Below are 14659 nucleotides of genomic sequence, written 5' to 3' on the forward strand. Positions count from 1 at the left end.
ATACCGATGAAAAATAACATTTCATTATAACGCCAACGATGAAAGGAATTTACTAAATAGTTGTTTTCTTTTTACAATAAAATAAATAAAATAACGTAACAAATTACATTTTATCCAAACGTAGAAATTGTAGGAATTTCTGGAACAAATTTTGTCCATTTTCGTGCCACCATCGAACCAAACGTTTATCATTGTGACGATTAAAATTTAAATTGCAATTAAAAAATAAGCTCTACTTCGAACGAGAGTCACCGCGAAACTGGCTCCTCTTCTTAAACATTACTTGACTTAAAGTATGTGAGGAACGTGCAGGATCACACGTGCAGGAAGCAGGACATCCCGTATGAGTAACTTTCATTCTACTACGTAAACGAAATAATAATAAGGATAATTTTACGAAAACGACGTATCTCAATTTAAAATTATTCTGGTAGTAAAAGATAAGAACCACAAAATATATATATTTAGAAATGTTATCTTCATTTATTGTCGAAATAGTTTAAATCTCTTTCGAAAGTATTTCAACAATTTATTTTTGATTATTTTTTTTTTTTTTTTAGTATTATTATTTATATTATTATATATTTTAATGAAATAAAATAAATCATTGGAAAAATGATTGACGAATTATCTTTTGATCGTTCGTATAGTCTTGATGATCTTAATAACTTACTAACAATAGCTTCGTTAACTCTGATAGATGACAAAAAAAGGGGGATTTAAAAAATGCAAGCAAAGTAAGCTGATAGAACGGAAATAAAAGTTGCCTTGACGTTTTTGTGTCGCTGCCTTTTATCAGAATAGGAAAAGAAAAGAAATGAAAACCGTCACGATGATGGGTAAAGTTCACAAGAAACTGTTGACTAACGTTTTCGTCTGATTTTTCATCGTAGGTGCCTTATTTAGATATAATTTCAGTTCACGAACACACACTTATTCAATGGAAATAAATTCATAATTTATAAATATTTAATCCTAATTATAACAATGATATATAATATTTCCAAATTTAAATCATTTCTTTTTTTTTATATCTAATTTATGAATTATTTTAATTATCATTAATTATGATCATATTAATGTAAAATTAAGACCCTTTGGAAATTATTTATGATTCATTTGATAGAAAATGAAAGAAAAATTTCGAGTTATAATTTGAAAAATTAATCGTAAAATTTTCAATAATTTTTAATAACAAAATTTATAATTACAATTATATTCCATAGAAAATATAATAATTGATAAATACCATAGAATGAAATTGATATGTAAAAATATGTCATGAACTTTTAGGTCACCCTATAGTCGATGTAACAAAGAGTTATACACAAGACTGGAGTCGTATTATTTACAATAGGAAGAAGCTTTTACTACGTTCACCAGTATCTTTATAACTCTGTCATGGCAATATGGAAACTGGTGCTGCACTTGCAGCTGCAACGAACCCGCAAAGTCTCTCATCCTTTGGTACGATTCTTTTCGCATTATTTCCTCTGTTGCATTCATAGCCATGCTCGAGACGGTATTACACAAGTAGTCGAGGAGGGTGCTATTTCGTTTCTCTTCTCTCGACTTTGAAGTCAGCTTTTGTCGTTTACTCTCTTTCTTCCTTCAGTTCTAATCTTAAAACCTGACCTGAAACGCACGTGTGCTTTCTCGAATCAATAATAAATCGATCGTTAAAATTATACCCGTTCTATTATCGTTAACAATTATTTTTATGATGAAAATAATGTTGTTCCTTTTATCTTCCAATAATTTTATTTCAATATCATTTATTTTTTTATGTTTTCTTCCAAAAAAAAACATAAAAGACTTTAATGTTCATTATTTTTATCTTGTACCTTTTAACGAATGATTTATTTTATTATTTAATTTTTAATAGTATTTTTCTTTTCTTTGTTCAATTATTTGGATTTATTTCTCAATATGTTATTTATTATATGAAAATTAAAATATGTATAATCAATGATACCTTATGTTTAAAGATGATTATGATTATGATGTAGTATATAAAGGACTAAACTAAGAATGAAGAACGTGATCTTGATATTAAAATTTTCCATTAGATTTGCATAGACTATGGTAAGTTATATTACGGTTATACACGCGCGATGATACTACAGGATGAAAACGATTAGTCGAAATGATAATGTTGCGCGTGCTCATGCATATACTTGCTAGTTTCTTAAAGCAGGATTTCTAAGCTACGATTTTCCGGATGGCGAGTATCTTCCTTGCAAGGACTATACTTTACACGCCTGTGTTATTTCCGGAAAAGAGAAATAAACTACTTTAAAGTACTTCCATTTCACTCGACTTAACTTTGAATATTCTTGAACTTGATTTTCAACTAATTCGAATTCCAGAAAGATGTCATTCTAAATAATTTTGTTTTTTTAAATGTAATAAATGAGAGTAAAGTGGCAATAATAAATATAATAACAGATTTGAAGTAATTAAATATTACAATAAATTATTTTCTTGATTCGCATTATGAAGAAACAAATTAATATATTATAATTTGAAATAATTCAATTTACAATGATTTAAGAGAATCAAAAGTATATAATAAATTTTATAATAATAAATAAATTATATAACACATAAAAGGAAAGAATGTTTGGTAAATGTTATCTAACGTTGAATATTAAATTTATCTCGAATAATGAAGTAAACAAATTGGAATTCAAGGAAAACGGAAGAAAGCTAGACAAAAAGATAAAAGAAGAAAAAAAACAATTATAAGTAAACCAAAATTAGAAAAAAGAGAAACAAAGAAAGTAAACACAGCCGGTATAAATATTTCATTGCCAATAATACATGTAAACATTATTTGTAATGATAACCTTTTGTACAAGTTCAAACTAATAGAAGTCAGCTTAGGTTTTTCAGTTCTCGTTAGACTTTCGACGTGTCAACAACAACGCACAGTTCAATGAATACAGTACATCCAAAATTATTATACAATTGGTTAATGTGATAATAAATCTTTCATAATTTCAATATCAATTTCAATTACGATTTCGATTTCGATTTCAATTTCTATTTCAATTTGAATAATAGTTTTTAATTCGTGATTCTTATCTTACACGTTGCATTTCTACTCTTCTTCGATCAAATTAATCATCAATTTCTCCGGTTACTTACCTCTGTACTGAGACGTAACATGAAAGTGGTAAGATGCTCCTTCAAGGTCTTCGTCTGCTTGGAGAGGACTCAAGCTCAAAAGTCTCGGTGCCTCGGCGTGGCCACGAAACCAACGCATTTCTGTCAAAATACGAATACATTAAGTCTTCCACACATTAATTTAATCTTATTCCTAAATTTCAATAATTATTTAAATGCAATTTAACAACATAGTTTTTGTTTTCATTTTATTTCTATAGTACGTTAAGATTTTATTCACTTTGATTCCCATTGTAATTATATTTAATATTTTATATTATTATATATATATTATTTAAGATTAAAATTGTTCCAACATCAACGTCGATAAATTCTCGTAAAAGTGAAATGACAGTGAATGGATATTTCATGTGAATCAACCGAACGACAGTTCCGCCGTATTTGCTGAACCGTGTCCGCATTTTTTTTTCTCTTTTCTTGTTTTCTTTTTTTTCTCTCTGTATATTTCTTTTCTTTTTTCTAATTACGTACCTGTCGTTGCACTTGTTCTCGATATTATAAAATATAGATTAAAAAAAAAAAAACGGTTAAATGGACCAAACTCAATTTCCAATAACCTTGAAATATCTCATTCATTCTCCTTAAATTAATACGATTATTTATTTTCAGAATCAACGAGATTATTTAATTATTAAATAATTCGTTTGTATAGATTTATTTTTCTTTTGCAGCATGACGCACGTACGCGTCATTACACAAGTACACAAATTATTTTTTACTAATAATTAAATGTGCAAAGTATATAAACAGTTGACAGAATAATTAATATGCTTTAATCGATTATTACGTTTATAATCGTTGTAAATTTGCTTGTTTATTTTTAATTATATTTCGAACACATTTGTTTAATGTATACACAAATTGATTATTCATTCTCATTGTACGGAAGTATTGAACAAGAAATATTCATGCAACGCATCGGTCAAACAAATAACTGTCCCGTTCTCCTTATTGGTACCGTTGGAAGTAACAGCCGGTGATCATGGCATCTTTCTTTCTCTCTATCTATTTATCTCTCTTTTTCTTTCTTTCTGAGCTAATACGTTGTTCGTCTCTTCAACATTTCTCTCTTATACCAAACTATACTACTTCAAAAGCATATTACCGCTTGTTCGGCCTACATTGCAAATGCTCGGTCAACATGTTTCGAAGAAAAGCAAACAAAAAATATGAAGATGAAGAAGAAGCATGAAGAAGAAGCATGAAGAAGAAGCATGAAGAAGGTGATGTGAAGATAATATTATTTAGTATATCTCATCTCAACAAATATGTAAAATGCGTGTCTAAATATTCAACACTAGTCTTCGTTATCTCGATTGATTGAATTTCCTTACTTGTTGTGTATGAATCTATCTCAGAAGTATGTCCTCCGTGTGAAATTGCGTGTAAAAATTGTTGATTCTTTAATAACGAGGTTGTTAAGGAAACACGGTAGTTAGAAAAATATGTTAGAATGATCGCACCTTTTTTTTTCTCACACCTAACGTTGTTAAAACGTGTGAAGTAAATCTAAGACACATATACAAATATATATATACATAGAAAAAGAAAGAGAGAGGTAGATAAACTCGATTATGTGAAAAATGCTGATTCAATAGCCCCTTTTCCACGATAAGTAACATATAATGGTATGATTAATACAGTGGCAAGTTATGCAAGGTGTTAATACATCGATTATACATATACGAATGCGAATAATATACATATCGATATACATATATGTACAAAAATTATATATGTGTATTAAATATTTTCTCTTATACGGAGAAAGAGTTGTCTGATGAGGATGAGATTGTGTTGCTGTGGTAGTTGAAGAAGTCATGGAAAGGGACAAGAAGGGGAGGGTGGAGTGAGAAGAGAGGATGGCAAAGAGACGGCTGACTTTCTCCGATGCAAATATGTGTGCCAGCAACATACTTCGTGCCACGGCCCACGTACAAACGCGAATGAACGAACGTACGTACGCTTTTCACTTTTTATCGATTCGATGTGTGTGGGTTCGTCTGGAAAGAAGGATGCAGGTCGATCCACGATCAAGGATAACGATTGTAGTCAGGAAGAAAAGTTCATGGTCTTTTCTATAATATATTAATGTTATTATTTATTTATTACTCTGTTTAAATATTTCTATACATGTGAATGAACACGCCTGTGTATCTTTGTGTGTATATGTGTGTGTGTGTGTATGAGAGATTATGGATTCAAGTATAGTGTATTAATGTATTTGAAATTATTATTATAATAGTTTATTCGCCTATGTTTCATTTTATCTATTTTTATATACGTGAACACATCTGTGTATGTGTTTTGAATTAAAAAACATATGGAATGATTATAATTTATTCTAATGCTATTTCGAAAGAATTTAATTATATTGTTTATCGATCTTTGCAAAAGATATTATTTTCAAAATGAATTTTATATTACTTGATTATGCACGTATGTACGTACATACGTTCGATATCTTATGACCGTGAAGATTTTCAAGATACGCGAAGCGTGACCGATTCGAGGGAACTCGTTAATAATCATTCGTTTAAATTCGTTCTTGCGAATATTATTATTAATCGAGATGAAATTTAATAAGATGATATTAAAAATAATAATATAACGATCGAATTAACTTTGTTTCGTAACAATTTATATAAGAAAATTTATCACATTTATATCGTTTATCGTAATCGTTGATAAAGAAAAAAAACAAACAAATATGACTGATTAATTTTGTGATGATTGATTAATAAATAATCGTAAAAAGTAATTATTTTACCAGCAATTGTGTTAGCTCATAAAAAGTCGATATAATTAGTATAATAATTTTCTACGATATTCCTTGTTAAAATATTATAAAATATTTCTATTTTATGAATGAACATTCAAAATCGTTATAAAATAATTTTCTAATCATATCTAAAAGTTGGTACATAGTAAAATAATATTATCTAGAGCAAGAGGAAGTCGATTTATATTCATCCGCGTTCATTTCCATTTCCGTCAGGTTCTTCCAGATAAAAGGAAATACACGAAAAGGGACACGGTCGATTCTCTAGCGATATAAATTTCACGAGGGATCGTTAAAGGGTTTGAAGAATCCCGAAGGTAAACGTCGAGTTATCGGTGCATAGATTTATCGTTCCACTTTTGTACCCGATCCGTTTGCCGATCTCCTGTTCAGCTTCCGTTCTTCGACACAAAGTTCTCTTCTGGATTGTAAATCATCTATTCTCTTTTCTTTCTAACATCGAATATGTTATCCTTGAAAAGAGTTCTACAACGTACACCTTTCTATCATCTAATTTTACATTTTTATTTGTATTTTTTTTTTTTAAGTAATAATTAAAATATTTATACTTATTTATAAAGCAATAACACGATAATCAAAATATAATATAATAATATAAAAGGTTAATATATAAAATATTCCTAAGCTTGTAGTTTAATAAATTGATATTAAAAATAAACATAAAATATTTTATTCGAGAATAATTAATTTTTCAAATTATCTAGAAAAAATTGGTTCACGTTCTTATTGTACGTATTCATATGCTATATTATTTTTGTCGGTCAATCATCTTAATTAATTAGGTTATAAATATTTATATATGTCATGTAAAAAAAAAAAGAAGAATATATAATTTGTACGTTTAATTTTTTTAAAATAATTTTTATGAATTAGAACAGAATCATAGAGTAGGCAAGATTTATCGGCTTCCCGTTAGAAACGTCATTGGCACGCGTGAATATACCGGTTTACAAATTCCCTCGAAGCATAGTACTATGCAACAATATCTAACAACACACTTTGAAACAGTTAGATAATTCTTAGATTCGAAATGTCAGTAGTCACGTTATTTCAATTTTGACGTCATGTTTAAACTCTGCAAGCTTTAAACTATCAAGAAATTTGTCAACAAAGAAGATTTTAATACAACGATTTTTATATTTTATACTTAAATTTTGTTGTTTCATTTTAATCGAATTGAAAAAAATTTTTTTTTTTTACCAATAAAATAAATCACAGAAAATGAAATACTGTGAAATACTTTCAAGTGAAATTAATCGTTAAAATTACCTTTCACTTTTAGGGTTTTTTCCTTTATAAAAGAACTTTCTCGTTTTAACGAAATATGAAATACGTGTTGTATTAATCGTAAAGTTCGAAAGTCGAAAAAAATAAATGATTTTAATGATTGATGCTTTCTACGACTCGTCAAGATCATTCTAAACGAAAGTAGAAAGTGTCAAAAGATGTGAAAATGTAATAGTAGTAGTAGTAATAGTGATGTGTCAATAACACGCAAGAATATCGAACACTTTCCCTTTTAAACAGCTTATGTTAGAGATAATAATTGGATTTACCAGGAAGAATCGATTCATCGATCGATCGATCGATCGATCGATCGTTTGACCTATTTTACGAACATATGTATTTTGATATATGTTTAATCAACTCGTACAGAAATTGCAGTTTCTCTACTTTTTATTGAATTATTTTTTAAACTAATTTTTTCATCCATTTTTAAATAGTAATATATGCGTGTATGTATGTGACTCTATTATCAAGGACAGGTTGCGGAAAGTAGTCAATCTTGTTGATGACTCACATATTACACATATTACTTTTTTTATGTTTCATTCTCTTTCTATGCATTTATACAGAATGAAAGTTAATAGACGAAAGATAAAATGCAATCAATAATTTTTGTCATTCAATGTTGAATAGTGAAATGAATGAAATTGTAATGTATTAAAGTAGTGTAATTAAAAAAAAAAACATTTTTCATCATTTTATAATATGCTTTAAATTTATCAGAATGACTTTTGAAATAGATTAATCGTGTTGAATTATAATCAATATTGTTGTAAAAAAAAAAAATTTTAAATGTGAATAGAAATTTATGTACGAGATGCATGTAAAAGTTCCTAAATTCATTTCACAATTATTTATTCTATTTTTTGAATTATAAAATTACAATCTTAGAAATATTTAACGTTTAAAATATAAATAATATTATTTATATTGTAAAAATCCATTCATATTAACTATGAACTTTTATAAAAATATAATAAATATAAATAAATGATAATAATAAAGATCCAATAACCAAATTTAATAATAACTAACTATAAAAAGTTAAATGAAATAGTACAAAAATTTAGTTCAATTGTAATTTAAAATATATATATGATATATTAGAAAATTAGAAAAAATAATATAAAATATAAATATATATAAATAATGAGTAATATTTAAACATAAAAAAACATTAAAGTATTTAGTAATAAAAAATAAGTCGCGCTTTAATTTCAAGTCATTTAACGGTGGATTTTCCGAGTATGCAGAAAAAAAGGAAAAATGTTGGAGACGTTGAAGATAAATAGCGTAGGTGTTTCCATTGGAACCCAATGAAGTATCCCTTAAGAACCCCTTTCGTGTCAACGTGAACCACAAAGCGACCCAGTTTAAGGCTTGTGACCACTAGATCAGGACCCGGTATTCGTTGCACGAACTCAACTCTCAACAGTGGCAAACTCGCAAGTCTTACAACCTGATTCTTTCGGGTTCGATCGTTGTCGAGAATGTCGATTGGTTCTCTCTTGGCTGCTTTCACGAACGGAAAGACCGTTTAACGTTCTATAAATATTTTAAAGTTTAATATATATAATTTAATTTTATTATATTTATAAAATATAATTTAATTAATATTTTAAAGTTTTAATATATATATCTCGAACTATCGATATATCGATCTATCGATATATCGAGCTATCGATACATCGAGCTATCGATATATCGATCTATCGAACAATCGAACAATCGATCTATCGAACTTCGATATATCGATCTATCGAGCTTCGATATATCGATCTATCGAACAATCGATATATCGATCTATCAAACAATCGATATATCGAACTTCGATATATCGATATATCGAACAATCGATCTATCGAACTTTGATATATCGATATATCAAACAATCGATATATCGAACTTCGATATATCGATCTATCGAACAATCGATATATCGATCTATCGAACAATCGATCTATCGAACTTCGATATATCGATATATCAAACAATCGATCTATCGAACTTCGATATATCGATATATCGAACAATCGATCTATCGAACTTCGATATATCGATATGTCGAACAATCGATCTATCGAACTTTGATATATCGATCTATCGAATAATCGATATATCGATATATCGAACAATCGATCTATCGAACTTCGATATATCGATATATCGATCTATCAAACAATCGATATATTAAACTATCGATATATCGAACTTCGATATATCGATATATCGAACAATCGATCTATCGAACTTCGATATATCGATATATCGAACAATCGATCTATCGAACTGCGATATATCGATCTATCGAACAATCGATATATCGATCTATCGAACAATCGATATATCGAATTCTGTTATATCGATATATCGAACAATCGATCTATCGAACCTCGATATATCGATATATCGAACAATCGATCTATCGAACTTCGATATATCGATATATCGAACAATCGATCTATCGAAGTTCGATATATCGATATATCAAACAATCGATCTATCGAACTTCGATATATCGATATATCGATATATCAAACAATCGATCTATCGAACTTCGATATATCGATCTATCGAATAATCGATATATCGAACTTCGATATATCGATATATCGAACAATCGATCTATCGAACTTCAATATATCGATATATCAAACAATCGATCTATCGAACTTCGATATATCGATATATCGAACAATCGATCTATCGAACTTCGATATATCGATCTATCGAATAATCGATATATCGATATATCGAACAATCGATCTATCGAACTTCGATATATCGATATATCGATCTATCGAACAATCGATATATTGAACTATCGATATATCGAACTTGGATATATCGATATATCGAACAATCGATCTATCGAACTTTGATATTGATATATCGAACTATCGATCTATCGTACTTCGATATATCGATATATCGAACAATCGATCTATCGAACTTCGATATATCGATCTAACAAACAATCGATCTATCAAACTTCGATATATCGCTCTATCGAACAATCGATATATCGAACTATCGATATCTCGAAATATCGATATATCGAACTATTGATATATCGAACTATCGTCTTTCTATCTTCATCTTTTAATCTTCTTTTGTGCTTAGGTAATACTTGGTATTTAAATTGAGTAATTTAAATTGCTGCTACGTTTGAGTTTTCTCTGATAATTAAACTTTTTTTACTATTTAGAATATAACAAAGGTATAATATTACATTGAATTAATTAAAAATGAAACGTTTTGCATAAATAAAACGTTAATTTTTACGATAGACGAAAATATATTGCATTTATAATAATACCACAGACATTTTTATACCATATATATCGATCTCGTTTACACAAAGGAGACAAAGAAATGATACATAATCGTAAAGCGAATGAAAAGAAGAAGAAGAATTACCTATAGCAAAGCCTTTAACAGAGTATCGTAAGAAGAAAATGATTTTTCTAGTGTAACGATAAACCGTTCTACAAAAGAAGAAACTTCGCTCCGAATGAGCGAACGAACGTGTACGTCTGCTACTCACAGTAAGAAATATTGAAAATTCTGTAAAGAAGTTATCAGAGTGCTGATGAAACGTATTTTGTTATTAAAAAAAACAAAAAAAAAGAAAAGTAAGAAAGATACAATTAAAAAGATAAATAAATAATTATATTTGTGTATATATATATATACATACACAAGTACGATCTAAAACGAATTTGTACAAATTCCAATTTTAATCCAGCACTGTTTACTTTTTCCTGATTTACTTTGGTCGAAGAATAATTTATTTATTATATTCTTTCTTTGTGAAATCGTTAGAGATTTTTTTATTTTTTATATATTTATTAACGAAGAAATTTCTATCGATTTTGTCGCAAAATTCTCGTCGGTTTAAAATAGCAACATATTTAGTCAGGCAAGATAAGATAACGAAAGATTGATAAGCCCCAATGTCAGCATGTATGTTTTTTGTTTATTTTCTTTTTTCTTGTTGTGATTAAGTATTTTTTAGGAGATTTATTTTAACAAGATTATTGGAACACGTAGATTTGACAGATTTCAAATTTTATTATTACAATTGTAGAAATATCATACTTCAAGTAAAAATATTTCGTATACAATTAAAGTACTTAAATGAATTGGTAATTAACTTTAAAGTAGAACTAGCAATGCCTGTTGTAAATTAATTTATTGATTCTAAAATCGATTGTGTTCACATTTGAATTGCATTAGAAAGCTTTTGACGTGCGTGACGTATCATTTTAATGAACGAAGAAGAGTAAAATAAAAAAAAATAAAAAAAAATATTGAATAAATCATATTCTTACATAGCCTAATGAAATAATAGTACATAATCATCATTATTCTTCAGATAATTTTCATGAAATTTGAGTATAGGTGTCTCTCTTGTAAGATTTCTTCGATCAATCGAATTATCGATTATATTTCCATTGTATACAATATATAAGTACATATGAAACGTGATCGGCAAAACAGCAGATCGATTAGTATGTCGTTAATGAATGTGCACTTATAACGAACTTCATTCATACTCGATTACGTTCGTCGTGTCGACATTTCCGTTTAACTATTGTACGATATCTAATTTAATAGATAAGAATAGTAAAATGATTGTTACGGGTACTAAACAAAAATTAATACAATATATTACGCGACCGTTCTTTTAATTAAATTTTAAATTAACAAAAAAATTTGTTTTTAAAATTAATATCATTTATTATAACACGTGTATGATAGTTTGGTTTATGATTAATTATTGTTGTAAAACAAATTTAAGATACTTCGTTATTTTTCTTTCATCTTATATTATTTCGATATGCTAGATAATGCGAAGGTTGTTTCTCTCTCTCTCTCTCTCTCTCTCTCTTTCTAATTAGAAGTAATTACATCGCAAAAATCAGCTCGAGCGTGCATTTCACAATGTAGATAAAAAGTATCTTATATACCGCAACTATGTCGTAGGAGAGCCTGGAGGTTTATATTTTGAAGAGAATTATGTAATACCTGCCTCGGGGTACGTGTCTAACAAGTCTTCGTCGTTAGGAGACAAGGAAAAGGAGAGAGAGAGAGAGAAAGTAGGAGGGAGGAAGAAAAAGATTTGAAAGAAACTAGCATAATTCTTTGAAGAATTCTGTTAATCGTTATTTCTTTATTTCATAATGTTATTTTTATTCGATCATTTTTTTAATTCTATTATCAAAGAACAAACAACATTAATACTGTAAATACTGCTAATAATAGTAATAATAATAATAATAATGGATTTTAAATAATTTTACAAAATTATTTGAATAAGAATAAATAAGATTAAAAATGTGTTTGAAAATATATTTCAATATTTTCAAATATTTATTAGTATTACTGTAATCAAAATGATTACATAAATATTGCATAATATGTTGTTATGATTTATTGTTACAAAATGAGAATACATATTATAGAACCGTATATTTGTATGTAATAACGAGTTACGTATGAGAGAAGAAAAAATTAGGTCGGAATTTGTGGTGTTAATTAAAAATGTACATACCAAAATGTGTAATATGTGTATGTATGTATGTATGTACGTATATATGCATATATATGTATACTACATCATACAACACGTAATCATAATTACCAGGTGGTTTTATTATGTAGGATAATCGTCGTTGTAGTCGTTGTCGTCGTGGTGCTAAAGTTACTTGGTCACAAAAAAGAGAGACGGTATAATTATTTGAAATAATTAACGTTCCATTTTAAGACGATTTACATTTGAAAATTAAACGTGGAAGCTCAAATGATAACGATAAAGTTTCTTTCCTACTCTCTCTCTCTCTCTCTCTCTCTCTCACACACACACAACAGACACACATACTTACTCGTATATTTAAACTCGGGTTCACGAGGTGCGAATTATCCTTGTTCGTTTAAATTCAAAGGACATTTTTCTCTATTTCATTTCGTAGGCGTATAAAATGAAAGGAAAAGAGAGAAAGAAAATGAGAAAGAAAAAGAGAGAGAAAGAGAAAGAGAAAGAGAGAGAGAAAGAGAGAGAGAGAGAGAGAGAAAGGGTCGTAGAAAATCTATCTTATTACCTCGATTACACGCACGTTCCATTAAGGATCGCAACCCAAAGCAATCCTTGAGAAGGATAAGAATTATAGTTATCGTAAGAGATCCAAACGAATACGGCTCGCAAAATACTTGGCAAAAGACGTCCTGACTAACATAAGATTCATAGATCCTTCTTTCTGCCATAATCTCTACCCGCATTCTAAACAACTATTTAAAAGATTTTCCCTTTTTCTTTTTTCATTCTTTTTCTTATCTTATCTTATCTATATAAATATATACCTATATATATATACATACATATTTGTGTATATATGTATATATTATACTATATAAGTACCAGGATCTCTGTCGAGAAAAGTATGAAAAATTATAGTTCGAGGCAATCGAATAACCAAAGAATATTTTTTTTTTTTGAATATGTTATTTTATCAGTATAAAATTTGTAGGATTATCGAATCAAAGGATAAGAAAGATCGCAGTGATTTTGTATATATATATATATATATTTTGTTTTGTTTTATTACGAGTTGATTCAATACAAAAATATATCAATTATTATAACGAACAGTTGTAAAATAACAAATAATTTTAATTGAAAACTTTCCATCAGGGATTCCATTAGATTCTTTCGAATCGTTTCATCAAGGAGATTACCAAGTCGAAGTCTGATGAACTCAGGAATACCAATCAAGAAAATCATGTAATTTTATCAAGAAAAAAGAAGTTGTGGTATCTCTCCTTCTCTCTCTCTTTCACTCTTTCTCTCTCTCTCTCTCTTTCTTTCTGTTAGGTTTCTGTAATAGGAGGATACGTCACGCTGACTATGGTATGCGATACGCGACGCAGATACGCGCGATTAAAGCGTGTTCCTTTGGCTAGTCCTTGCCATTTGTCATGCGTCGTCGCAAGTACCGTGTAGCACGCGACATGCGAAATAAACATTTAAGAGAAAGAGAGGGGAAAAAGTGTGTGTGAGAGAGAGAGAGAGAGAGGATCCTTGTAAGAGCTAGCAGTCTCCCATATAAGCAAGCACCATATTCCATAGCTCTTGGTTACATCTCGAGTAGGTTTTACCGTGTAGCGTTACAAATAGCTCACAGTAAGGTCTAATGTAAAACCCTCATGGAAAACTAAACGCCCACGTTTTCGATGTACTCACGTGGATGAACGAATTTATGCTCCACGATCTGTACCAACACGATCCCCTCTTCTTCTAACACAACAAACACTACGCGACTCTAACACTTTATTTAACAGGTGAAACGTCATTTTATTTTATACCATAATCATTGAATT

At 28.8% G+C, this 14659-nt stretch overlaps 1 protein-coding gene across 2 annotated transcripts in view; it reads right to left on the reverse strand.

The window, feature by feature from the left end:
• The window catches only part of LOC107065146 (uncharacterized), a 36424-nt gene that overhangs the window by 5257 nt on the left and 16508 nt on the right, over positions 1-14659 (reverse strand). Inside the window, exon 2 of one of the 2 annotated variants that reach the window (XM_089177626.1) lies at positions 3151-3270. In XM_089177626.1, the coding sequence (XP_089033752.1) occupies positions 3151-3268 (118 nt within the window). In that variant the 5' untranslated portion in view covers positions 3269-3270. Of the gene's footprint in view, positions 1-107; positions 248-3150; positions 3271-14659 lie in introns of those variants that run through there. The other variant, XM_089177627.1, reaches the window with a different exon arrangement.

This window comes from Polistes dominula, unplaced genomic scaffold (assembly GCF_049000335.1).
Source record: "Polistes dominula isolate Pdom_NZ unplaced genomic scaffold, Pdom_raw_medaka contig_373, whole genome shotgun sequence".
Taxonomy (NCBI): domain Eukaryota; kingdom Metazoa; phylum Arthropoda; class Insecta; order Hymenoptera; family Vespidae; genus Polistes; species Polistes dominula.